The sequence below is a fragment of the Rhinoderma darwinii genome, chromosome 13 (assembly GCF_050947455.1).
Source record: "Rhinoderma darwinii isolate aRhiDar2 chromosome 13, aRhiDar2.hap1, whole genome shotgun sequence".
Taxonomy (NCBI): Eukaryota; Metazoa; Chordata; class Amphibia; order Anura; family Rhinodermatidae; genus Rhinoderma; species Rhinoderma darwinii.
In genome coordinates this window covers 43,650,408-43,675,546 of record NC_134699.1, presented here as the reverse complement: position 1 = coordinate 43,675,546, position 25,139 = coordinate 43,650,408, and the positions used below count along the sequence as shown (strand labels likewise).

General features: G+C 43.2%; 1 protein-coding gene across 2 annotated transcripts in view; it reads left to right on the top strand.

The window, feature by feature from the left end:
• GGA3 (golgi associated, gamma adaptin ear containing, ARF binding protein 3) overlaps positions 1-23,444 on the top strand; it is a 61,071-nt gene extending 37,627 nt beyond the window's left edge. The window contains exons 9-17 of one of the 2 annotated variants that reach the window (XM_075846198.1): positions 2,669-2,750; positions 3,454-3,570; positions 8,839-9,084; positions 9,319-9,386; positions 9,878-10,131; positions 10,252-10,481; positions 15,483-15,652; positions 18,180-18,290; positions 21,825-23,444. In XM_075846198.1, coding sequence (XP_075702313.1) covers positions 2,669-2,750; positions 3,454-3,570; positions 8,839-9,084; positions 9,319-9,386; positions 9,878-10,131; positions 10,252-10,481; positions 15,483-15,652; positions 18,180-18,290; positions 21,825-21,935 — 1,389 coding nt within the window. In that variant the 3' untranslated portion in view covers positions 21,936-23,444. Of the gene's footprint in view, positions 1-2,668; positions 2,751-3,453; positions 3,571-8,838; positions 9,085-9,318; positions 9,387-9,877; positions 10,132-10,251; positions 10,482-15,482; positions 15,653-17,125; positions 18,132-18,179; positions 18,291-21,824 lie in introns of those variants that run through there. The other variant, XM_075846199.1, reaches the window with a different exon arrangement.
• The last annotated feature ends 1,695 nt before the right edge of the window (positions 23,445-25,139 follow it).

The window sequence follows — 25,139 nt, the reverse complement described above, 5'->3', positions numbered from 1 at the left end:
GGCAGAAGTTGTCCATCAACAGAAGCAACCGCCAGAAGTTTCTCCAGAGGAACAGTGGCCAAGTGGAGATAGTCTACTAAGTCCTGCTGGATAAAGTTTGCAGCTGCTCCAGAATCCAAGTAAACAGGTACAGAGTGCGATCCTTCACCAGTGACGATGGATATAGGAATAGAAAGTCTAGGAGACAATTTAGTAGTCGAAGTAGCTTCGTCTACTATTGTCTCTCCAATCAAGCCTAGGTGCTGGGAACACTGGATACAGGATACAACTAATGGACCATTTGCAAACCAACATGGGAAGACACAACAACGCTCAGGCAAGGAGGAAGAGGGCAGAGTCCTTTTTATAATCCAGGGTACATTGGGATTGGGTAGGGCGCTTTTTACAGATGCGAGCGCTGGTCCTTTAAGGCCGGGACCGAGCGCGCGCACCGTAGGGGAGCAGTGCAGCTGCGTGTGCTGGCGTCTCCGGGGAGGGAGCTGCCAGCAAACCCCAAGTGTCCTGTGGTCGCGGCTGCCGGTGAGTATAATGCGCCGGCAGTCAGCGACCGTGGGCACGACACACACTTCAGGTCACTTCAGGTCACTGATTCTGCACCTTCCCTTTCCACTGACTCAATTTCTTTCCTTCAGACCTAATGTTCTCAGGCTGTTTTTCCAACCCACTCGGAACTAGAGGGTATGGTCTTTAAGGAATGGAAGCACTCTGAACAAGAAGTTTTCTCACTCTAGCTGTCTGGATGTTTTATACCGCTTTCAAGAGGGCAATTGTTCCGCATGGGTGGGGATCCTCCGTTATGTTGCTTAGCCAAGGCCACTACCTGGCCGGTCGCGGATTCCACTCCCATCAAGGATCCACGTAGACTCCTTTTCCCAAACTACCTTTGAGGACTCGGGCTATGCCCTTTGCCCCATTTTGCATCTGGATTAGTAGAGCTGTCCCTGAATGGGCTCACAAACTCCATCAGGATCTGCTATCCGGTCCTTCTCCGGAGGAATTAGTTGATCTATCTCACCTAATTTCCAAGGCGTCCAAATATATCTGCGATGCTGCCCTTGACGATGCCTGCCTGGTGGTCTCATCTTTTTGGGCCTAGGTAGGACGAGATAGTCTCAGGAAAGCCAAGGCAAAAGCACCCATCTGCCTCAGAATAGACATAAATGTACTACCCCAGGCAAAAAGGCACCTGTTTTTGTTTGTTTCGTTGTCTCTTTAACACCACTTCCTCCAGGCCGCAGACTCACCAGGAGCAGAAGGCCAAGCCTTCCTTCGTGACCCGGCCCTCCTGGAGTCCCCGACCTCTACCTACAAAAGTTGGTACTGGCAAGGCCACTTCCGCCTGAAGGTGTGCCCCCACTCGATTTTGCCTTGGGTGGGGGGCAGGCTTCTTCACCTCTAGGACATCTGGCTCTCCAACATTTTGGACGCTTTGCTTCAGGAGGTAGTATCTTCAGGATACAAAAACAAATTTGCCAGCCTCCCTGCAGAGCGACTTTCATTCCGCGCTCTACTTCTACGGGGTGGGCTTTTTCGTCGTTCCGGTACCCATGAACCAAAGGTTCCGGAGGTTCTATTCGAACCTTTTTGTCATTTTCAAAAAGGACAGCTTGGCACATTCTGGTTCTCAAGCGTCTTTTGGATGGAATCTCTCTGATCTGTTATCAATGCCATGGAACGGGGAATTTCTTTCTTCTGTGGGCATTAAAGATGCATATTACACGTCCCTATCTGCCCTACCCATCAGCGCTTCCTACGCTTTGCGGTATGGTCTCATCATTACCAATTGACACTCGCTCTGCAAAGGTTTCCCTTCCTCAAGAACATTTTCTCACTCTTCAGGACTGGATTCGTTCCCTACAGACGGCTGAGCTGACCTCACTCTGCCTCTGCATGGACCATGGTGGCATCAACAGAGACTTCCATTTGCGCAGTTCTACACGCCCCCTCTACAGTGGTCGATCCTCCCCTGGTGGGACTTGCCAGCTCTGGTTCTGAAGTTCATCCTTTCCCTCTCAGTCTGTCACTTTGATTACTCACCGTAAAATCCTTTTCTTGTCCAGTTCATTCGGGAACACCGCTCCCACCCAATTGTTTTCTAGTTCTTTTTTTGCATATACGGTTGCCAGTTTGAGGGATTCCCTCTTGTGTTTGACATACTTAATCTTACCTTGTTTCTGCTTTTCCTACTTCTTGCGGACAGACTGAATAGCTCAATGTCTGTGGGCAGGGTATATCCTGTAGGAGGAGTCACTTTTTTTTATTTCATAGTGTCAAGCCTCATGGTTGCAACAGCATGGTTGCACAGACCGTGGCTGTGTCCCCCATTGATCTGGACAAGAAAACGATTTTATGGTGAGTACTCAAAAAATTCTGTTTTCCTGGCTGTCCTATGTAAAGTGCGTCTGTCATAATACGGTTCTGTTTATTTTATGACTTCTATAAGATATAACGTTAAAGGGTGCACCCGATTTCACTATACCCCACAATCCGCTGATCCGAGGGGTGAAAGATTACCTGCTTGCTAAGCACATGCAGGCATGTGAGCCCTCTTGGCACTTCCTACTGACCAAGGGGGATCACATGCACGCTCCTTTTGGCTGCTCAGACTCTTTCCGATTTAACAACATAATCGAATTGTTTCTTAATGCTACTGTCTTTTGTCTTGTAGGAGTTGTTTGAGAGATGTGAAAGCAAGAGACTCTTCTTGTTCAAAATGGCCAGCGAGACTGAGGATAATGACAGCAGCCTTGGTAGGAAATTATAATCTGTGTATTGCTTTTGTTTCGTGTGTGTTGTTTTAAAGAGGACCTGTCAGCTCTCCTGACATGTATGTTTCAGTAATTACATTTAGTCCCCATAAAATAACAATTCTGGAGCACCTTTTCTTAGAACTCTGCATTGCGTCGTTCCTCTGTTATTCCCCCTGGAAATGTATGAACAAATTAAAAACTAGGTGTTACCTTTTCTCCATGGGGTGTGTCCCTACACACATTGTCAACACTAATAAGACCGTGTCACAGTCTGAAGGGACACACCCTAATAACAAGGGCGATTGAAAACTAGAAGTTTCTATTTATTCGCACATTTCCATGAGAATGGCACATGCAATGTTCTACAAAAGCTGTAGAATTGTTATTTGCTGAGGAATACAAGTATTTACTAAAATGAACATGTGAGCAGAGCTGACAGGTCTTTTTTTAATCAGTAGATGTTATATATGTTATTTATTTGACATAAAATCATAATGGACCTCATGCATGAAAACTAGTGCAGACAAAAAGTGTCCGTTTTTAATTGCAGCCAGTCACTACTCTGCGCTCCTTTACCTGCGTGGGAATATAACTGGTCACTATGTGCATCACTGACACTTTTTACTGTTCTCTACCTAAGGCCCATAGTGTTTTAGAAAATAAATTTCCTTTTTTCAGTTTTTTTTTGTTTTTTTTTATACAGGGGACATTCTCCAAGCTAGTGACAATGTGTCTCGTGCCATCAATACATACATAAAGGTTGTAGAAGGTCAAGACATCAATTGTGAATTGGACCTTCTAGAGACAACAAAAAATAATGGTCAGTGCCATCTTCGCATAAGCTTGCATCCCTTTTCTTTGATATTAAACATTACTGTTAAACATAACATGACAGCCGCATGATGTCACGTCAAAGGAGGGAGCCTTACCTGGCTGCCACGATCACGTGACATTTCAAGGATGCCATGCCATCACGTAAAGAAGGTAAACAGAAAAGATTGTGGGAACGCCGAAGAATTGCTAAGGTAAGTAAACAAAATTGTAGTATATTTTCAAGTCTTAGTCGTGCTAAAACTCTTTTAACCCCTTGGAGACAGACAATTTTGGTCTTGTGGACACAGCCCATTTTTGCAAATCTGACATGTCACTTTATGTGGTAATAACTTTGGAATGTTTTACTTATCCAAGAGATTTGGAGATTGTTTTCTCATGACATATTCTACTTTATGTTAGTGGAAAAATGTGGTAAATAAATTCGGCGTGCGTTTGTGAAAAACACAGCAGCATTTTCTCAAATTTTCAAAAAGTTTTCCAAAACCTATTTTTTTATGGACCAGTTCAGCTCTGAAGTGGCTTTGAGGGGCCCATAAATTAGAAACCCCCATAAACACCACCTTTTAAAATTTGTACACCCCAAAGTGTTCAAAACAACATTAAGAAAGTTTCATAACCCACACAGGATTTAAAGCAAAATGGAGGTAAAATGTTAAAAATTTAATTGTAACACATCTTAATATTTATTGATTAGATTTTGTAGTTTTTAGAAATATCACACACTTGGCCCTAGTGTGCTACTGGACTAAAACACAGGCCTTAGGAGAAATTTCTTTACAAATATTTTTTTCTCCACTTGGTGCTCTTTCTTCTGAGTGTGGCAAGATGTAACCATCTTGATTTGAATTTTAACGCATTAAATACACAGTGGCAAGATCCCTTATCTTGACTTTTCAATGGCATTTCAATGGCTTTTGTTGTGAGATATCACGCTGAAGCAAGTTATAGGAGTCCAGATAAAGATGGCTACATACGTACATGGTCGTAAACTGCTGGTTGGACACTATCAGAGGGGATGGAGCATAATTTGGCTTTTGGAGCTCAAATTTTGCTGGAATGGTTTTTAGGTGCAATGTTGCATTTGCAAAGTTTTTAGTTTTTTTTAATGAATGAACAGAAGAAAAATGTTAATAAACTCAATATTTGGTGTGACCACCCTTTGCCTTCAAAACAGCATAAATTCTTGTAGGTACACTTGCACAGTTTTTGAAGAAACTTGGCAGGGAGGTTGTTCCAAACATCTTGAAGAACTAACCACAGATCTTCTGTGGATGTAGGCTTCCTCAAATCATTCTGTCTCTTCATGTAATCCCAGTGTCATACACTTGTCTCCATTCATTTACACTTCAAATCGCGATATAGCTATATCGCTATGTGCAGTCACATAATCACACTATAACGCTACTCATGTGTCATGACAACGAATATACATTACCTCCAGCCAGGACGTGATGTGTATTCAGAATCCTGTCACTTCTGTAGCGTCTGTGTGAGTTACAGCATAGCAGGCGTAGTCTTGCGAGATTACACTGTAAAATGTCATTCACAGCGCGATCTCACTGTGCTGTGCTGTAAATCACAGAGACTCTACAGAAGTTGTCTGTAGAATGAATACACATCATCACGTCCTGGCTGGAGGTAATGTATATTCATTGTCATGACACATGAGTAGCGTTATAGTGTGTTTATGTGACTGCACATAGCGATATAGCAATATCGCGATCTGCAGTGTAAATGAATGGAGAGAAGTGTATGAGGCTGATTGGTCACTGATTGGTCAGCGTCATACACTCCTCTGTACAACGCCCACTTGGTCATATAGTAAAACACGCCCAGTTGTCCATTGAGAAACTCATTAGCATAAAGCTAATATAGGTCATAACGCCGTCAAAAATGATAGTTTTTCTAAATAAAAAACACTGCTGTAATCTACATTACAGCGCCGATCACATTATGTACAAGATAGGAAACTTATAATGTGGTGACAGAGCCTCTTTAACTAAAGGCATTCTACGACTTACATGTTCTCCATTTTGTCTGTTTCAATTTTCATTTAACGCCTGCAATAAAGTAGGCATGCATTTGTGCTACTAATGTGCACCTTTTTAACCTTTGTCCCAAAAGTGCTGAAAAGCTGGGATGTTCTGCTCAGGGGAGGAGTTTGTCCAGGGGGAGCAGAACCCGAACCGTAGCTGTATTGAAAACCATGCCCAGGAAGGTGATCTGCCTGGATGGTGTGAGGGAGGACTGCTGATAATTTATCACCCAGCCGAAGCGAGCAAGGGTGTCCAGCGTAATTTGGAGGCTAGCCACGTTTTTGCAACGTGAAGGAGGCTTCTCCAAAATGTTTTCCAAGTAGGGTGATGATCGAAATCCCCCTGGACAGAAGTGTTATGACCGAGGTGAGTACTTAAAGAGGCGCTGGCACCAGTTTATAAGTGCCCTATCTCCTACCTAATCTTATAGGTGCTGTAATGTAGATAACAACCGTTTAAAAAAGTTTATTTTTGACCGAGTTATGACGATATTTCATTTTCTGCTAATTTGTTGTAAATGCCCAACTGGGCGTTGTTTTTTTTTTTTACTTTGGTAAGCGTCATACACTTCTCTATACAACGCTCACTTGGTCAAAAGTAAAAAAACGCCCAGTTGGGCATTTAGAAAAAATTTGCATAAAATTAAAAATCATCGTATCTCGGTCAAAAATAAACGTTTTAAAAAACAAAACAAAAAAAACGTATCTACATTACAGTGCCTATCAGATTAGGTAGGAGATAGGGCACTGGTGACAGAGCCTCTTTAAGTAAAAACACAAGAGGCAGTCGCTAGTTTTAAGGGAAAATGCCACAAATTGTTAATGGTGGGACTGGACTGCAAACCTGAGAAAGCGCTGGTGGGTCTGACATATCCGTATGAGAAGATAAGTGTTCTTATTATACACCGAGGAAAGGAACTTGCCATCCTTCATGGAATTGATCACTGATCTCCGTGACTCCTTCTAAAAGTGTCGGTCACACCTGGACAAACAGATTGAGGCGCTTCAGGTACCTGGATAAGGTGGACAGAACAGTCCCCTATCAGGGCCACAAAAAGGTTGGAGTAAAATCCCTGGAACCTCTGCGGCTGAGGAACAGGAATGATTATGCGCTGGGAGAGAAGGGAGTTCATGGCACGAATAAAGGTGGAAATCCCTGGAAGCGATGCCTTAGGGGAACAAAAAGAAAGAAATGGCTTGGAGGCATGGAAACATATTCAATTTGTTAGGTGCCCATCGAGACTACCTCCCAGACCCATGTGTCTGAGACAGGTCTGGTCCATAAATCCTGCAAAAGGAGGAGCCTGCCCCCCCACCCAAGCAGGCCTGAATGGGGGGCTGACCTTTAGACAGAGGTGGTTCTCTCAAAAACCTGCTAGTAAGGCTAGATTCACACGAGTGTATGAAATCTCGGACGTGAAAAACTGCAGTTTTTCACGTCCGAGGTGCATCTGTGCTGCACGCCTGTGGGATGCATTATGACGCATCGTCCCACAGACTAGAGTCTATTGAGGGACGCGTGAAGCGCAAAAAAAATATAGGACGTCCTATTTTTTAATAGACCCTTCATACGGTCCGTTGAAACAACGGTCATGTGAACAGCCCCATTGAATTACATAGGTTCGTGTGACGGCTGTTGTTTTAACGGCCGTCACACGGACGTAATCAACGTTCGTGTAAATAAGGCCTAAGGTTGAGGACATCAACGCCAGGAGGAAAATGTCATGAAGCCAGGTTTTCTCTGCGTGTCTTGTTGAGTCAGCTTTCTCGTTGATCGGTGGCTGGTGAATTGACAAAAGGATTAAAAACAAGGCCGAGACTTCTTGTTGTGACCCGAATGCCAGGATCGATTCTTAGGTAAGTGCAAGCTCTTGTCGCTAGTAGCCTCATAAATGATCTTGTCCAAATGTGGACCGAAGATACGGGAGCCAGCGAAAGGGAGTCCAGTGATCGAGTGCTTGGAGGCCATATCGGCTGCCCAAGTTTTGAGCCAAAGATCGTGTCGGATCGAAAAGAAAAGTGGCATAGCGCACGCTATGAGTTTGACCGAATCTAGAGAAGTCACTGAAATATTTACCCAAATAGGAAAGCTGGTGAGCAAGGTCCACAAATTTGTCCCGGAGGGCCCAAGGCGACGGGCCCATTCTGACAGCTTTACTAACCCAGTCTGAAGCAAAGAAAGGCCTGAGTGTCAAACCTCTGACTTTGAACGATGACTTGGCAAAGGATTGCAATTGTTGGTCCAAGGGGTCATGGAAAGAAGTAGCACCCGCCGTGGGGAGAGTAGTGTCCTTGGTCAGCTGTAAGACTGGGATGTTCAAGCAGAACCCGAGCCGTAGCTGTATTGAAAACCATGCCCAGGAAGGTGATCTGTCTGGATGGTGTGAGGGAGGACTGCTGGTAATTTATCACTCAGCCAAAGCAAGCAAGGGTGTCCAGCGTAATTTGGAGACTACCCATGTTTTTGAAACGTGAAGGAGGCTTCTCCAGAATGTCCTTCAAGTAGGATGATGATCGAAATCCCCCTGGATAGAAGTGTTATGAATGAGGTGAGTACTTAAAGAGGCTCTGTCACCAGATTATAAGTGCCCTATCTCCTACCTAATCTGATAGGCGCTGTAATGTAGATAACAGGGTGTTTTTTTCACAACAGTATGTCAAAATTCAGCAATATACTGCAAGATGCATAGGGGTTACCGAGTGTTGGACACCATCCCATTATCGGAACATCGCAGGCTATGGTCACATGTCATATTTTCAGGAGTTTGGCATGTACAATGTTTGTATTACGCAACAAAATACACTTGAAATACGCCTGCAAACCGCTTCCCATTGATTTCAATGGGATATACACTGTGTAGTTAATGTGAGGTGTATTTTTACGCTGCTGAATTAAAAACCGCTGTGTAAAAAGATGCTTAAAAAAAATGAGTGACTTGACTTTCCATTCAAGTCTTTCCCATTGCCGCTTTAAATAACGCTCTGAAAATACACTTGCAAAATTTAAAAACATTCCAAAAATATCCAACTAAACGCCTGGATTTCAGAGTTTGATTTCTCTTGAAATCGAACTCTTAGTTTTTAGCTTGTAAAATATGCCATGTAAACTTGGTCTTTTCTGGGGGTTTTTTTTTATCCAAGAACTGCACTGGTTACATTTTTGTCATCCTGTATTCACATGTGACTCTAGCTTTTTGTTTTGTTTGTTTTTTCAACCAGAGGAGTCAAGCATCAGCCTACCTGCTCTAATTGATCTGGCAGGATTTGAGCCTACAAGCCCACCTGAGGACCCAAAGCCACTTTCTGATGTAGCCGAGCAATCACCAGCGCTGATCCCCATCCTTCCTCCTCCTCCACTTTTACCCACACATTCCAGAGCTCACTCTTCTCTAGATTATGCTTTTGCTCACATGAACAGTGCAACAAACTCCCTGTGTTTGCTTGATGAAGAGCTGCTGCATCTAGGTAATATGTTTACTGTTGAAATGTGAGGCATTGTGTTAGTTTACAAGTTGTGACCCCAGCTTCGTATGGTAGTGATGTTACTACTGATATTATAGGACAATTAATCATCTTATTATTTTAACTATTGTAGGACATAATATTTTGCTTCCCTACTTTATGGGCCTTTGTGAAGAAAAAAAAAGAATAATTTTTTATCAGGTTCTATTCCTTATGTTTTTGATCACCTTTTAAAAGGTATTGATGATCCACCATCAAATGCAGCAAAAGATTTGACTTCAAGCTCCAAGTCGAACTTATTTCAGGTATGGACCTGTATCAATGTGCCATTATTTCTATTTGCTTCTCGTAAATCTTTACTCTAGCGATTATAATGAGGACTTGGTTAAAGGGGTTATCCAGGGGACTCGAAAAAAAATAATAATCCACAAAACCACCTGCAAGCACCGTCAAGCATGGCTACTAGTAGTTTGAGTGGCCAAATACATAATTTTGCGTTACTTATAGCACCCTGATGTAACGCCAAAGCCACTTGTTATCTTCTGGTAATGAGTTGGGACTTGCAGTTTCAGCGTGCGCTGTAAAACTACAAGTACCGGCGTCCCCTTCTTTCCCCTGTGCGCCTCTATCCCTGCCCACATTGTGCTTGTGCATGACTGTTCTCAATCTGCGAACGGGCACACTTTTTATTAAATAACTTACTAATATACTACTTATTAGGGTTATTGAATGATTACCATATAATTTTATGGTATTGGATAACCCCTTTAACATGAGCTCTCACTGTTTCTTTTAGGCGGACAGCGAAGAAATAGATTTTTTCACAGGACCATCACTTGATCCACTTGTCTCAACAGCCACCCCATTATTGGGACAACCAGTTATACCCATGACTATGAATTCCTACTCCTCACCCACTACCTATACTTCTGTATTTAATACTGCTCCTACTGTGTCTACAACAGTACCCTCAACTGTCCCACCTACAGGAGGCATCAAACTTCATGAGCTTGAGGTGCTTGGGCAGCAACTTTTGGAGGAAGCAAAAGGGTGAGTTTAGCAAGACGGGTTGAGAAAGTGTATCGTTGTTGTTATCATCTATATTATTTGCACGCTTGGCAGTGTGTTCCTTCCAAGATATCTAATCTTATTTATGGTTTTAATTTTTAGAGCATCAACTAAGCCTGCATCTTCTGATACTGTTTCAAGCACAATACCGACCTTGATAGCAATGCAGCCTCCAAATACTGTTGGATCCAAGGTTTCGGCGCCGTCATTTAGCTCTTTGCCTTTTGCCCCTAGTAGCCCACTTTTCCTACCACATCAGCAGGAAAGTCCCCAGAATGGCTCCTTTATATCCCTTACAAATGTGATTGTACCTTTGGAATCCATTAGACCTAGTAAGTTGTCTATTTATTTAATAACTGGTATATTAAAGGGATTTTCCCATCATTTAATGTTATGGCATATCACTAACATATGCCATACTCAAGAAAAGTGGGGGTCCCATTCAGTTCACTTTGTCTAGCGGAGCTCCTAGCATCCTGCTGTGCAGGGGATGGAAATCGAGCTCCATTCAAGTTAATGTAGCTGTGTTAGAGTTAACTGCACAGTGGGTGGCCAGGGCGCCTCTTGAAATAATTTAGTGCTGCTGCCCCTTCCTTCTGAGGGTTGTTGGGGGTCCCAGCACTCAGATCACCATCCATTAACAAGCGATGGCATATGCTATTCCCACCTTAGACATTTATGGCATGTCTATGGGATATGCTATAAATGTCTGAGTTTTGGTCCTAGCCCTGGAATCCTCCTGAACCAAGGTCACCCAACCCCTGTCCCAGCAGGTGAGTTTTCCAACACAATCAAGAGGAGGATGAATGGAGAGCTGTCCGTGCATGTCCAAGATGGGAATTACGGAAACAGCTGAGCCCACTTGCTCTGCTTTTTCCGTAACTACCATAGAACAGAATGGAGAGAACTGCGTGCCCACCTCTCTATTTATTCTGCTGCTGGATCGGGCGGCTGCCTAACCAGGCGGCACGGGTTTAGGTGACTCCTGTTCTGGAGGTAAGTGCAGGTCCGAAAACGGAACCAGATCTATCAGAAGTTTAAATGTCTAAGGTGGGAATAACCCTTTAAAGCTAAAGTTCACTCTGGTCCATCTTTTCCTGCAAAGATTATTTCTCGTTAACGTATTCACCGGCTCACACAGGACCATGGGTATAGGCTACTGTCACTAGGAGGTTGACACTAGGTAAAAAAAATCAAATGTGTGGCTCCGCCCAGTGGGCTATACACTCTGCTGAGCACTCAGCTCCTCCGTTTTAACCTGGTGTCCGTAGGAGCAAGAAATTTGTCCTGCACTGCAGACAATTCTGCTAGATTTTTTATTTTATTTTTATTTATTTTTCAGGTGCAGGGTGCGAGCCTCTCGTGTGTCGCAGCTTCAGTCAGACCCTCTTGTGCAGCATATATTGGGTTAGCTTGGCTAGTATTGAACTAGCTAGTCAACACCAAACGCAATTGATTCAGGGGACTCTCAGTTGGATACTTCCCTGCTAGCTGCACAACTTTTGCAGATGTCTAAATATATCTATGACGTCTCTGTCCAAACTGTGGTAGCTGTCCGCAGGGCCATTTGGACTAGGAACTGGGATACTGATAGTGCCTCTAGGAAGAAGGTTTTTACCTTTTCATTTGCCCAAGATCTCCTTTATGGACCTGACCTATTCCAACTCATTTCTGAGGCTACAGGAGGAAGGAGCACTTTACTTCTACAACCTTGTCAAAGACGGCACCCAGTTCCCTCACTCAAAAGACAAAGATGGTTTTGTTCATTTCGGTACTCGGCCCCACGTCTGAGGAAGAAGGCACGTGACTTCTGTCCCCTCTGAGAGCAGAGACCTTCCTTCCGGAACTTATGGCAGCCCCGCAACAGACCCGCTCCTGAACAGCGGGCTTCCACAGCCTGAAAATTTGCCGGAGGGGGGGGGGGCTGCTCTCCTTCCAGGAGACATGGCTTGAAAAGGTCAAAAACGCCTGGGTGCGGGAGGTTGTGTAGACAGGCTACAAAATAGTTTTCTTCTCATCCTCCTGAGCATTTTTTCTTGTCAACGCCGCTCTGTGCCCCTCCAGGGCCCAAGCTTTTTCTCAAGCCATTCAAAGCCTGCTCCATCCAGGAGTAATTGTCCCAGTACCAACTCCAGAACTGTTCAAAGGGTTTTATTCAAACGTTTTCACAGTACAAAAGAAGGACTCATCTCTTCCACCCATTTTGGATCTTCGACCAACAATTGCGGAGACATGGAGTCTCTGCAATCGTTGGTCGCTTCCTTGAAGGTCGACGAGTTCCTGTCCTCAATAGACATCAAGGATGCTCATGTCCATGTTCCCATTGCTCAAGTACATCAACATTTCCTGTGCTTTGCAGTAGGTTCCGAGCATTTCCAGTTTGTGGCACTCGTCTTTAGCCGGGCCATGGCTCCAAGGGTCTTCACCAAGGTCATGGTGGTGCCCATGGCTCTCCTCAGATTCAGTGGGATAGCGGTTATCTCATACTTGGACGATCTTCTGGTGAAGGAACTTTTCAAACAGGACAATTTGGACAGCCTCAACATTACACTGGATTGTCTTTGCAGATTCGGATGGCTGATCAACCGCACCAAGTCATCCATCACTCCTTCTTGGAGAATGGGTATCTAGGATTGGTCCTGGATACACAGGCAGCCAGGACATTCTTACCCATGGACAAAATCTCCACTCTCAGACAGGGCGTGACAGTACTCCGCAGGAACGCTCCTTTCTACATCTGCTTCCGCATGAAAGCCTTGGGGACGATAGTCCCAACCTTTTCAGGCAGTCCCATTTGCTTAATTTCACTCCCGATCTCTACAGCTGACAATTCTATCTCATTGGGACAATTTTCCAGACTCCTTGCATCTGATGATCCGTCTGCACCCTTCAGTCAAGAAGTAGCTGTTCTGATGGATATCTTTACCCAACATCTCTTCAGGGAAAACCCTTCACAACTCTCCACTGGCAACTCATCAGAATGGATGCAAGTTTGTCCGGCTGTTGGGCTTTTTTTTTTCGGCTGCCTCACAGTTCAGGACACCTGGTCACGCCCAGAAGCTCCGTTCCAGATCAACATCAATCATCAGGGAAGTACATGAAGCAGGACTGTATGGAAGGAAATCGCCCAAATCCTTTGCTGGGTGGAACAAAATGTCCCAGCCATCTCAGCAGTGCACATCCCAGGAGCAGACAACTGGGAGGTGGATTACCTGAGCTGGGAACGCCTGGATCCCGGAGAATGGTCTCTTCATCCAGAGATTTTTTTACCACATTTGCATTTGATGGGGTTTCCCGGATGTGGATCTCTTCGCCTCTCAGCTCAATCACAAGTTCCTGGACTACGTCAACAGGGCCATAGGAGCCGACGCTCTGGTTCTCCCCTGGTCGTCCTTCAACCTCCTTTTATCTTTTTCCTCCCCTCCCACTCCTGCCTCAAGTGGTGAAAAGGGTCAAGGGTGCAGGAATCCCAGCCATTCTGGTGGCCTCAGACTGGCCTTGCAGTGCTTGGTACACGGATCTCATGTTCTTGTTAGCAGACGCCCCGTGGTCGCTTCCTCTGTGGCACGACCTCCTTTCCCAAGGTCCAATGTTCCTCTCTGCTTTACCTTAGCTGCGTTTGACGGCTTGGCTGTTAAAACAGCGGTTTTGAAGTTCAAAGGTTTCTCTGATCCGGTCATTCAGACCATGATTAAGGCCCGGAAGACTCAATCCCAAAGGATTTACCATCACACTTGTTTGGCTTATTTTAGGTAGTGTGCATCCCATCAGTTCAACCCCCTCCGTTTTTCCATCCCACGAATTCTGGTTGTTTTGGATCAGGGACTCAGATTGGCTACTCTAAATGGGCAGGTTTCAGCCCTATCTATCCTTTTCCAACGCATTTTGGCTTTCGGCACTCAAATTAAGAATTTTTTGCAGGGAGTCACACATTGTGCTCCTCCTTATCTGTCGCCTCTGGAACCTTGGGATCTCAATCTCTGGTCCTTGACGCTCTCCGGGCTGCACCCTTCGAACCTTTCTGGGAAGTTTCTCTCAGGTTCTTATCCTGGAAGGTAGTTTTCCTTGTGGCGATCACCTCTAGCCATAGAGTTTCTCACCTGGCAGCCTTGTCCTGCAAACCAACGTTTACGGTTTTTCATGGGGACGAGCTGGTGCTACGTGAGAAGCCTTCTTTCCTAAGGTGGTTTCCTCCTTCAATCTTAATGAGGACATTGTCCTAAACCTTCTCATCCACGTGTTACATTATTTGGATGTCGTTACAGCCCTTGGGGTCTACATTGCGGCTACGAAGTCCTTCCAGAATTCAGACTCCCTATTTGTTGTTGCAGAGGGCCCTCGTAAGGGTGGCCTTTGAAGCCTTCAAAGGCCACCATTGCTAGCTTTTGGGTCACTGCTCATTTTTCCAGGGCAGTTAGGGCCTCCTGGGCGGTGCGGCATCAAGATTCTGCCCCTTAGGTCTGTAAAGGCACCACCTGGTCTTCGTTACATACTTTTTCAATGTTTTACCAGATCCATTCCTTGGCCTCTGCCGATGCCTGTTTGGGTCGGATGGTGTTGCAAGCAGCCATGGTTTAGGCTGCTCGCATGGCTAGGATTCTTTTTTTTCCACCATAAGGGACTGCTTTGGCAAATTCCATGGTCCTGTGTCCCTCAGTGAATACTTTAACGAGAAAACAGGATGTTTGTACTTACCAATAAAATAATTTTCTCATTGAATTCACTGGGGACACAGGTCCCGTCCTATTTCTTTATTGTTACATTTTTTTGCTTCTTGAGGTTGCTTTTCTCATTGGAAACATATTGTGTTAAATCTTCTCTGCTGTCCTACTGCTCTTGGTACAAACAGAGGAGCTGAGTGCTCAGCAGAGGGTATAGCTCACTGGGTGGAGCCACACATTTTTTTTTTTCATTTACCTAGTGTCAGCCTTCTAGTGACAGCAGTTTATACCCATTGTCTGGTGTTCCACAGTGAATTCAACGAGAAAGTGATTTTACTGGTAAGTACAAAAATCCTGTTTTCTGTGCTCTGCTATAATTAGTCACTACATATCTAGTGTCCATTTAAAGGGGGTTCAGTGCGCATTGAGTCACCTCTAGCTCAGCATGGCATAAATGCGTTTACAATTTGAACATAGCAATGGTTATTCAGTTAGTATGCAACGTGTAGGGTTATACGGCGCCTGCTACACTAGAATTTTGTCTCATTGATTCTTTTTGTATGCACTAAACATTTGGCTGTTGGTAATCTATAAAGATATGTGACTGACAAATGACCTCATTGATAACAAAAAAAATAAATAAACAAAAAAAAAAATACTATTGCATTCCAGGTTCCCTCCTGCCTCTCACTGCTTATGATAAGAATGGATTACGTATATTGCTGCACTTTGCTAAGGATTGCCCACCTGATCGTCCTGATGTCCTGGTCGTGATCATCTCTATGCTCAACACAGCTCCACTGCCAATCCAAAAAATTATTTTTCAAGCAGCAGTTCCGAAGGTGAGCAAACAAAGCTATAGTGCATATTTCTATCCACATAGTAGAATAGAGGAAAAGGTCAGAAAGCTCTAAAACAATGTACCTACACCATTCAGTACTTGTCATTCAGTACTTGTGTGCCTACATTTTTCTGCTTTATCTTTACATTGTTGTGGGACCATAGGCGCCAGCATGTGTAGTACCAAATCCACCATGTATGATTTTTTTCTGACCTACAAGTTGTGAGCATAAACAATTTGTTTCAGGACAGACGTTTATAGCATCTGGAGTATGCCATTAATTTCCGATCGGCAGGGGTTAGAGCCATCGGACCCCTGCCACTCAAACATTGATGGCATGTCTTAGCAATATGTCTTGAGACAAACCATTTAAGGAGAATCTGTCACCATGTTTATGCTGCCCTATCTGAGGGCAGCATAAAGTGGTGCTGGAGACCCTGATTCCAGTAGTGTATAATTACTTTTTAATGTTCAGTCTTTTTCTTATATCCCTGTTTACCTCCTGCATCGCGAGTCGAACAAGGAGTCCTTTCAAGGATGTGCTCGCGATCAGGAGTCCTCGATATTCATGAGCTGCGGCTTGCCCTGCCCACCCTCCGCTGATTGGCAGCTTTCTCCCTATGCACAGTATAGAGACAACGTTGTCAATCAGCAGCCGATGGATGCGGCTAGCCGCAGGTCATGAATACGAGCTGCTGGGGTAAAAGATATTTTTAGAAAAACTACTGAACGCTGAAATGTGAGTAATACAGTGTTGGAATCAGAGTCTTTGGCACTATTTTATGCGGATAGGTCAGCATAAACCTGGCGAGATTCCCTTTAAAATATAAGGGTGAAACAAGATTGCAACACTTAAATAAATGATAAAAGGGATTTTTTGGTACAAAAAAGGTGCAAAAGCGACACTATACCCCTCCTGCAGTCACCAAGCTAAAACAGTATATACTCAAGCAGTAGGAGAAGCAGATACAGGAAAAATAACAGCATTCTAGAGAAAAAACAAAAAATACTGAAGTGAGTGGCAAACAAACCATGAAACGTGACCAGGCTAAACAGGAAGCAGTGATCACTTGGGGTTTTGGATGGGAGCAGTGTCCCCCAACAAATTCTACGAGAAAATAATTTTATGGTCAGTATCCCAAAAAAAAAAAGAAAAAATCCCTTTCACCATTCATTTAACAGTGTTGTAATCTTGTTTTTACCTTATATTTTAAAGGGTTTGTCTCAGGACAAATTGCTTGGAAATGCCAGGGTTCAATAGCTATAACTCATTGTTCAATGGCTGCTTCTCATTGTTCCAGCCCAGCTTCTTTCCCTGCACAATCACACTGTAACACTGGGCTGGAACAATGAGACGTGTATGACGCCCAGTTGTCTATTACGAAAGTAATTAGCATAAATCTAAAATTGTTTATAACTTGGTCAAAATGATCGTTTTTTTAAATAAAAACCACTGTTGTTATCTACATTACAGCGCCAATCAGATTATGTAGGAGATAGGGCACTTATAATCTGGTGACAGCCTCTTTAAGGATAGTGAATTGGTCGTGTCTAAATTCTTCCGGATAACTTTTAACAATGGGGCCCCTTGAATGTATCTACAAATAGATGAGTACCTCTGGATCCATGTACATATATTTTGTGCAATCTGATTAATTTGACCCTAAGGGTATGTTCACACAGCAGCGTCCGTTACGGCTGAAATTACGGGGCTGTTTTCAGGAGAAAACAGCTCCGTAATTTCAGCTGTCATGGCATGTTGAGGCGCTTTTTCGCTGCGTCAATTACGGACGTAAATGGAGCTGGTTTTCCATGGAGTCAATGGAAAACTGCTACATTTACGTCTGAAGAAGTGACAGGCACATCTTTGACGCGGGCGTCTATTTATGCCCCGCCTTTTGACAGCGTTGTGTAAAAAAAATGACCGTCGGAACAGAACATCGTAAGACCCATTCAAATGAATGGGCAGATGTTTGCCGACGCCATCGAGCCGCATTTTCGGACGTAAATCAAGGCTGAAAACGCCCGAATTACATCCGTAAATAAGCCGTGTGAACATACCCTAACATTTATTGTGTAACGCTGCATAACACACTTTTTCGTAACATGTGTTCTGTTTAAACATACTGGTTTGCATTTATATGTAGGTAATTCCTTGTTGCCCTGGATATATTACATTCTCGCTGCGGTCTATTCACCTGGTCATTTGACCTTGGGCGGTTTTTAAACTAATATATTATTCTATAATTAATCTTTACTTTTATTTGTCTGGATTAATTGGTATTGGGATTTGACTAAGGAAATGGTATCTACACCGCCTTTTTGAGAAATAAAATTTATATCCAATTTTTGGATATTTAACTTAGGGTAAATAAAAAAAATTATAAAAAAAAAAAGATTTTTTTCTCAGAGTGTTGGTTTAGTCTGGGAATACTATTTTATTTTATTTTTTCCCAAAGCTTGGGGTACAATTAAAGTAATGAAGACTAATTCTTAAAATGATTTGGATTGTCTCTTTTTGAAATTAGACAATGAAACTGAAGTTGAAGCCTGCATCTGGGACAGACTTAGCAGCATTTAATCCTATCCTGCCACCAGCATCAATCACACAAATCATGTTACTGGCGAACCCTCTGAAGGTAAATTGTCACCAGTTGTCCTGTCTGTCCTTCAGACCAGGATCACACCCACACAAGGGGAATGTATTACATTTTCTATTGCCGGTTTTCTGGCACAGAAAAAGTTGCAAATGCACAAAGAATTTTGGCTTATGTGCCGTTTACACCATCTTTTTCAAGATCTGTATAACACAACCAGCGTATGAAATCTCCCCACAGTTTGATGCAGTTTTTGCCTTAGTTTTTAGAGTAGACTTTTTACAGCGCTGCATCAGAATAAATAAACAGAGCAGAGAGCCGTTAAATCTCTCTGCTCTCCGCTACCACCGGTAGCTGAGGGCTGGGATCGGCCCTGCTCTAAGGGGCGAGATCGATATCCGTATCGATCTCACTCGTTTAGCTCCTCAGATGCGGTGCTCAACAGCGAGCGCGGCATCTGAATGGTTTTGGAGAGAGGGGGCTCCCTCTTTCACCCCACCGGCATGATGCGATAAGATCGTAGGGTGCCAGTGTCTTCTAAGGCAGCCGGTGGCCTACTAAAGGCCCCCAGGTCTGCCTCTAGTTAATGCCTGATAGGCCATGCCAGGGGCAGTAATACATTGGGATACAGAAGTATTGCAGTGTATTATAAAAGTGATCGGATGATTGCATAGTGAAGTCCCCTAGTGGGACTAGTAAAAAAAAAAAAAAAAAAAGTTTAACCCCCTTAGTGACCACTAATACGCCTTTTTACGTCGGTCACTAATGGGCTTTAGGCTAGGCTGACGCCTTTTCACGTCAGCCTAGTCTAAGTGCTGCACGGGTCTCCCGTGCAGGCAGGAGCCGGGGCTCTGCTGTCTGATGACAGCTGAGCTCCTGCTCCAACGCCCGCGATCGAAGTTTACTTCGATCGCAGCCGTTTAACCCGTTAAATGCCGCCGTCAATAGCGACCGCGGCATTTAACTTTGTTTACAGAGGGAGTGCGCTCCCTCTGTCACCCATCGGCGGCCCGCGAATGCAATCGCGGGTCTCCGATGGGGTGTCTTGGCAGCCGGGGGCCTGATAAAAGCCCCCAGGTCTGACCTGGACATATGCCTGTTAGGACGCGCCGGAGGCACGTCCTAACAGATTGCCTGTCAGATTTACACGGACAGGCAATAATGCTCTGGTATACGAAGTATACCAAAGCATTATAGCAGCGATCGGAAGATCGCACAGTAAAGTCCCCTAGTGGGACTAATAAAATCAGTCATCAAAGTGAAATAAAGATTATTAATAAAAAGTACAGTAAAAAAATAAATCAATTTTTTCCCATAAAAAGTGGTTTTATTTAGTAAAAGTGTAAAAAAAAAAAAAGTACACATATGTGGTATCGCCGCGACCGTAATGACTCCATTAATAAAGTTAATATGTAATTTAAAGTGAACACCGTAAAAAAAAAACGCAAAAAACCATGGCGAAGTTGCAATTTTTTTCCATTGCCCCCCAAAAAAGTCATAATAAAAATGAATCAATAAGTCCCATGCACCCCAAAACAGTACCATTCAAAACTACGTCTTGTCCCGCAGAAAACAAGCCCAAAAAATCACTACATTGATGGAAAAATAAAAAAATTACGGCTCTTGGAAAGCGACGATGCAAAAACAAATAATTTTAGTTCAAAAGTGTTTTTATTGTGCAAAAGTCGTAAAACATAAAAAAACCTCTACATATGTGGTATCGCCGTAATCGTACCGACCCATAGAATAAAGGTAACATGTTATTTATGTCGCATAGTGAACGGCGTCAATTTAAAAACGCATAGAACAATGGCGGAATTTCAGGTTTTTGTTATAATCCCCCCCAAAAAGGTTAATAAAAGTTAATATAAAAATTATATGTACCCAAAAATGGTGCTATTAAAAAGCACAACTAATCCCGCAAAAAACAAGTCCTCATACAGCTATGTAGACGAAAAAATAAAAACGTTATAGCTCTTTGAATGCGACTATAGAAAAACGAATAAAATAGCTTGGTCATTAGGGCCTAAAATGGGCTTGTCACTAAGGGGTTAATAAAGTTAATAATAAATAAATTAGTTGAAAAAAAAAAATAAAAACCCACTTTTTCCCCTTTACAAAATGCTTTATTATTAAATAAAAAATAGTAAAAAAGTTACACATATTTGGTATCGCCGCGTCCGTAACGACCCCAACTATAAAGTTATTACATTATCTAACCCACTTGTCGAAGGCCGTAAAAAATAAAATAAAAAACAATGCAAGACCTGCTTTTTTCTGTGAATCCTGCCTTAAAAAAAATGTGATACAAAGTGAACAAAAAGTCGCATCTACTCCAAAATGGTACCAATAAAAACTACAAGTCGTTCCGCAAAAAAAAAAAAAAAACCTCATACAGCTGCATCGGTTTTGTTTTTTTAAATGTTGTAGCTATTTTTTATTTTTAAAAACTTTTCCATAATGGATGCACACCCTTCCTGTATTGTCTGTATGCACTTTATTGCAGCTGAAATTAGGGGGGGTCAATTTTCTGAAAAACGTTAGATTATTATAGTCTCTAGGAAGATTCCAGTACAGCTCCCCCCCCCAAAGTGATCTGCATACAGCAGCTTTTATGTATAGATTTGGACAGGATGAGCAGAGTGGGCGAGATTGTACTGCTAGAGGCCTAGATAATGCAAGGCCCCCAGCAGTACAATCTCGCCCACTATCTAATAATTGTGCTTCTAATGAGATGACTTTGCTCATCCTGTCCAAAACTATACATAAAAGCTATGTGCAGCGATGAGAACTGGAATATGAAAATATTTGATTTATGTGAATATTAAAAAAAAATAAAACCTTTTAAAAATGAAAACAATGTACGAAATATAAAAACTGGTGCAAAAGGAAAAGTGGAGTAGTTGCCCATGGCAACCGATTATATTCCACCTCCCTTTTCAGAGGCCTTTGGCAAAATGAAAGAAGAAACCTGCTTGGTTGTCATGGGCAACTACTCAATATCAACCAGGCCATTTAAGCAGTTAGGAGAGGGGGGTCATGGCAGGTCTGCGATCTTGGTGCTCCTATTAAGCCTTGCCAGAGACGGGGTTTAATAGGAGCCGGTAAAAATCACAATACAGTGCAATACATAAGTATTGCAGTGTATTGTATCGCAGTCAGAGTTCCCGAGGGGAACTAAAAAAAAAAATTAAACCTTTTTTTATAATGTGCAAACAAATATAATTGTTTAAATATTCGCCCGTGCCCCCTTTTTGGCGTAAAAAAAAACCTGATGTAAATAAAAATAAAGTTATGGCTTTTGAAACACGGGGACGAATAAATTAAATGGCTGCGGCAACAATGGGTTAAAGTGAATGGGGCTGTGCTGCAGTACAAGTATATACTTCACTGTGCCTAGATAAACCAAGCCTATGCATTGTTTATCCCTGCACAGCATTCTGACTAGTCTGACCCCCAATGATCATGAAGTGACGGCGTGTCCTTAGAATAGGCCATCAGTTGAAACCCTGGATATATTTAAACTACATGGGGGACGTGGCGAGAACATCAACTTGTATTTCTTTTTTCCTTCAGGATAAAGTGCGGCTCAGGTATAAACTGTCCTTTGCACTTGGAGACACCTGCAGCACTGAGGTGGGGGAAGTGGACCAATTCCCTGACCCTGACCAATGGGGAGAGCTATGACCTGGAATTTCTAATTCTGACTTTGATACTGAATGTGAGGTGACATTGCTCCAAAATTCAAGTTGTTTACAGGACCGTAAGCACTAACCGTAGAATAACTAGCCTTGGAGGCAGCAAGTAACAGGGACCATCTCAGCACTTTATTCACATTATCCCAAATGGATACTTTCATCAACCATTAGGGCCGTTGGTCTACTACTGTATTTATGATCACACTTCTGTTTATGATACCCGGCAAACCTGTGTTCTATATAAATGCTCACTGCTAGAGAAATTGAGGACCAGATTTTCATATGGGCCAGTTTTTTTTGTATACAGTATTATGCCTATTTATTTATTATAGAAACAAGCCTGTATTGTTAAATGTCAAGAATCAAGAATACAGACCCCTCCCGATATTTTAACAGTCAGCTCACAGTACATCTGCACCGTATACAACCATAGAAGGGTCCAGCAAGTGGGAATCTACTTACCAGAGACCAAAGATTGTCTTTAGCTTAAAAGGGTTTTTCTTTTTTTTTTCTCTTTGGAAGGTCTGAACCAATGTCTTACACATGATAAAGGATTCGAGTTTGCTGTAAACAATAGAATATGGGAGACTGGATTTTCTAGTATGTTAATTTTATTTATGTGCATCAAGTAGCCAGAAAAAAACACAAAACAAAAATTCAGGCAGCACGCCGAAGACTAAGTGAAAAAGTGGGTTACTTTATTTACCCAAAGTGCAACGTTATAGCGCCTATAGCCTTGCTCCTGCAATAAGAGCTGAAAAGTTGCATTTTGGGTAAATAAAGTACCCCACTTTTTTACTTATTCTACGGAATGCTAATAGGTTTTTTTTTATCATTTAACAAAATACAAAGTGAATGAACAGAAGAAAAATCCAAATCAGAGATGAGATGCCATCAGCGCAGCGTCTACCAGGAAATTTTCGAGCACTTCATGCTTCCCTCTGCTGACAAGCTTTATGGAGAGGCTGATTTCATTTTCCAGCAGGACTTGGCACCTGCCCACACTGCCAAAACTACCAATACCTGGTGTAATAACCACAGTATCGCTGCGCTTGATTGGCCAGAAAACTCGCCTGACCTGGTATTGTCAAGAGGAAGATGAGACACCAGACCCAACAATGCAGACGAGCTGAAGGCCACTATCAAAGCAACCTGGGCTTCCATAACACCTCAGCAGTGCCACAGGCTGATCGCCTCCATGCCACGCCGCATTGATAACACCTCAGCAGTGCCACAGGCTGATCACCTCCATGCCACACCGCATTGATAACACCTCAGCAGTGCCACAGGCTGATCACCTCCATAACACCTCAGCAGAGCCCCGACCAAGTATTGAGTGCATATACTGGACATACTTTTCAGTAGGTCAACATTTCGGTATTAAAAATCATTTTTGAAATTGGGCTTATATAATAATCAAATTTTCTGAGACACTAAATTTTGGGTTTTCATGAACTGTTACCATAATCATCAACATTAAAAGAAAAAATGCTGGAAATAGATCACTCTGTGTGTAATGAATATATATAATATAGGAGTTGCACTTTTTGAACTGAATTACTGAAATAAATTAACTTTTTTATGATATTCTAATTCATTGAGAAGGACTAGTGTGTGTATGTATGTGTGTATGTATATATATATATATATATATATATATATATATATACATACACACACCTATCTATCTCCTCTCTCCCTGTCCAATCTCATCTCTCCCTGTCCAATCTCTCCCTGTCCAATCTCTTGTCTACCTATATATCTCATCTCTATATCTATTAAATATATAAAAAAGAAGGAAGCAGCACAGCTCCAGCGCGGGGTGCAACTCGTCCTAGGCTCAGGCTAAGAGCCATCAGATAGACCGCAAACAAAAGAATTAATGTAGCACTCCAAAGTAGTGGATGAAAAAAGGGGTGTGTTTAATCACCCCACAGGCAGGCAACGTTTTGATCTGGCTTACTGGGATCTTTCTCAAGCAGTGACTGACACTCAAGTATGGGTTTAAATGCTCTAGTGTTACAAGTGAATTTGTATAACAGCAAATATACATATATTGTGAAAAAAAGATCAATTCCATAATTTCAAAAATAACCTATCAATCAGATGACACGCGGTGTACATATAGCGTTTGTATGATAAGAAATATATACTAATCTTCAAAGATGGGAAATGTGTACATTGGTGGGTAAAACTGTGCTAATATATAGTGGTGGTGTGGTGAATACACATGGGAAATATGAATAATATGAACAGAGAGCGTAAGAGGAGGAAGATGCTACTCACCGCTGGACGACACTTCAAAATCAGATTTATGTATAGGTTCAGACAGCACCAGATACGTGAAAGGGTGGGGTTTTGCACGGATAGGGGCCCAACCCCAATATAAATATAAAAGTGTATCCGACACACCAATTTTGAAACAAAGGTATTTTTATTTTGTTTTTGTTTTTAATGCCAGTGGCAGAGTGCGACGTTTCGGTCTAAGTGACCTTCATCAGGCAATGAGCCGCGCTGGAAAACTGCATAGACGAGCGCTAGTGGTGCTGATAGCGGCTGGCTGCTGTATCATGGCGTGTTTCAAAATTGGTGTGCCGGATACTCTTTTATATGTAATCTACATTACAGCGCCGATGACATCATGTACAAGATAGGGCACTTATAATGTGGTGACAGAGTTTATCTATCTCATATCCTATCTGTCCTATCTATCTCATCTCCCTCTCCCCAGGAAGTCCCTCTCCCCAGGAAGTCACTCTCCCTCTCACTCTCCGTCTCCCCAGGAAGTCACTCCCTCTCCCCAGGAAGTCACTCTCCCCCTCCCCAGGAAGTCAGTCTCCCCCTCCCCAGGAAGTCACTCTTCCTCTCACAAGGAAGTCACCCGCCCTCTCCCCAGGAAGTCACTCTCCCTCTCCCCAGGAAGTCACTCTCCCTCTCCCCAGGAAGTCACCCTCCCTCTCCCCAGGAAGTCACTCTCCCTCTCCCCAGGAAGTCACTCTCCCTCTCCGCAGGAAGTCCCTCTCCCCAGGAAGTCACTCTCCCCAGGAAGTCCCTCTCCCCAGGAAGTCACTCTCCCTCCCTCTCCCCAGGAAGTCACTCTCCCTCCCTCTCCCCAAGAAGTCACTCTCCCTCTCCCCAGGAAGTCACTCTCCCTCCCTCTCCCCAGGAAGTCACTCTCCCTCTCCCCAGGAAG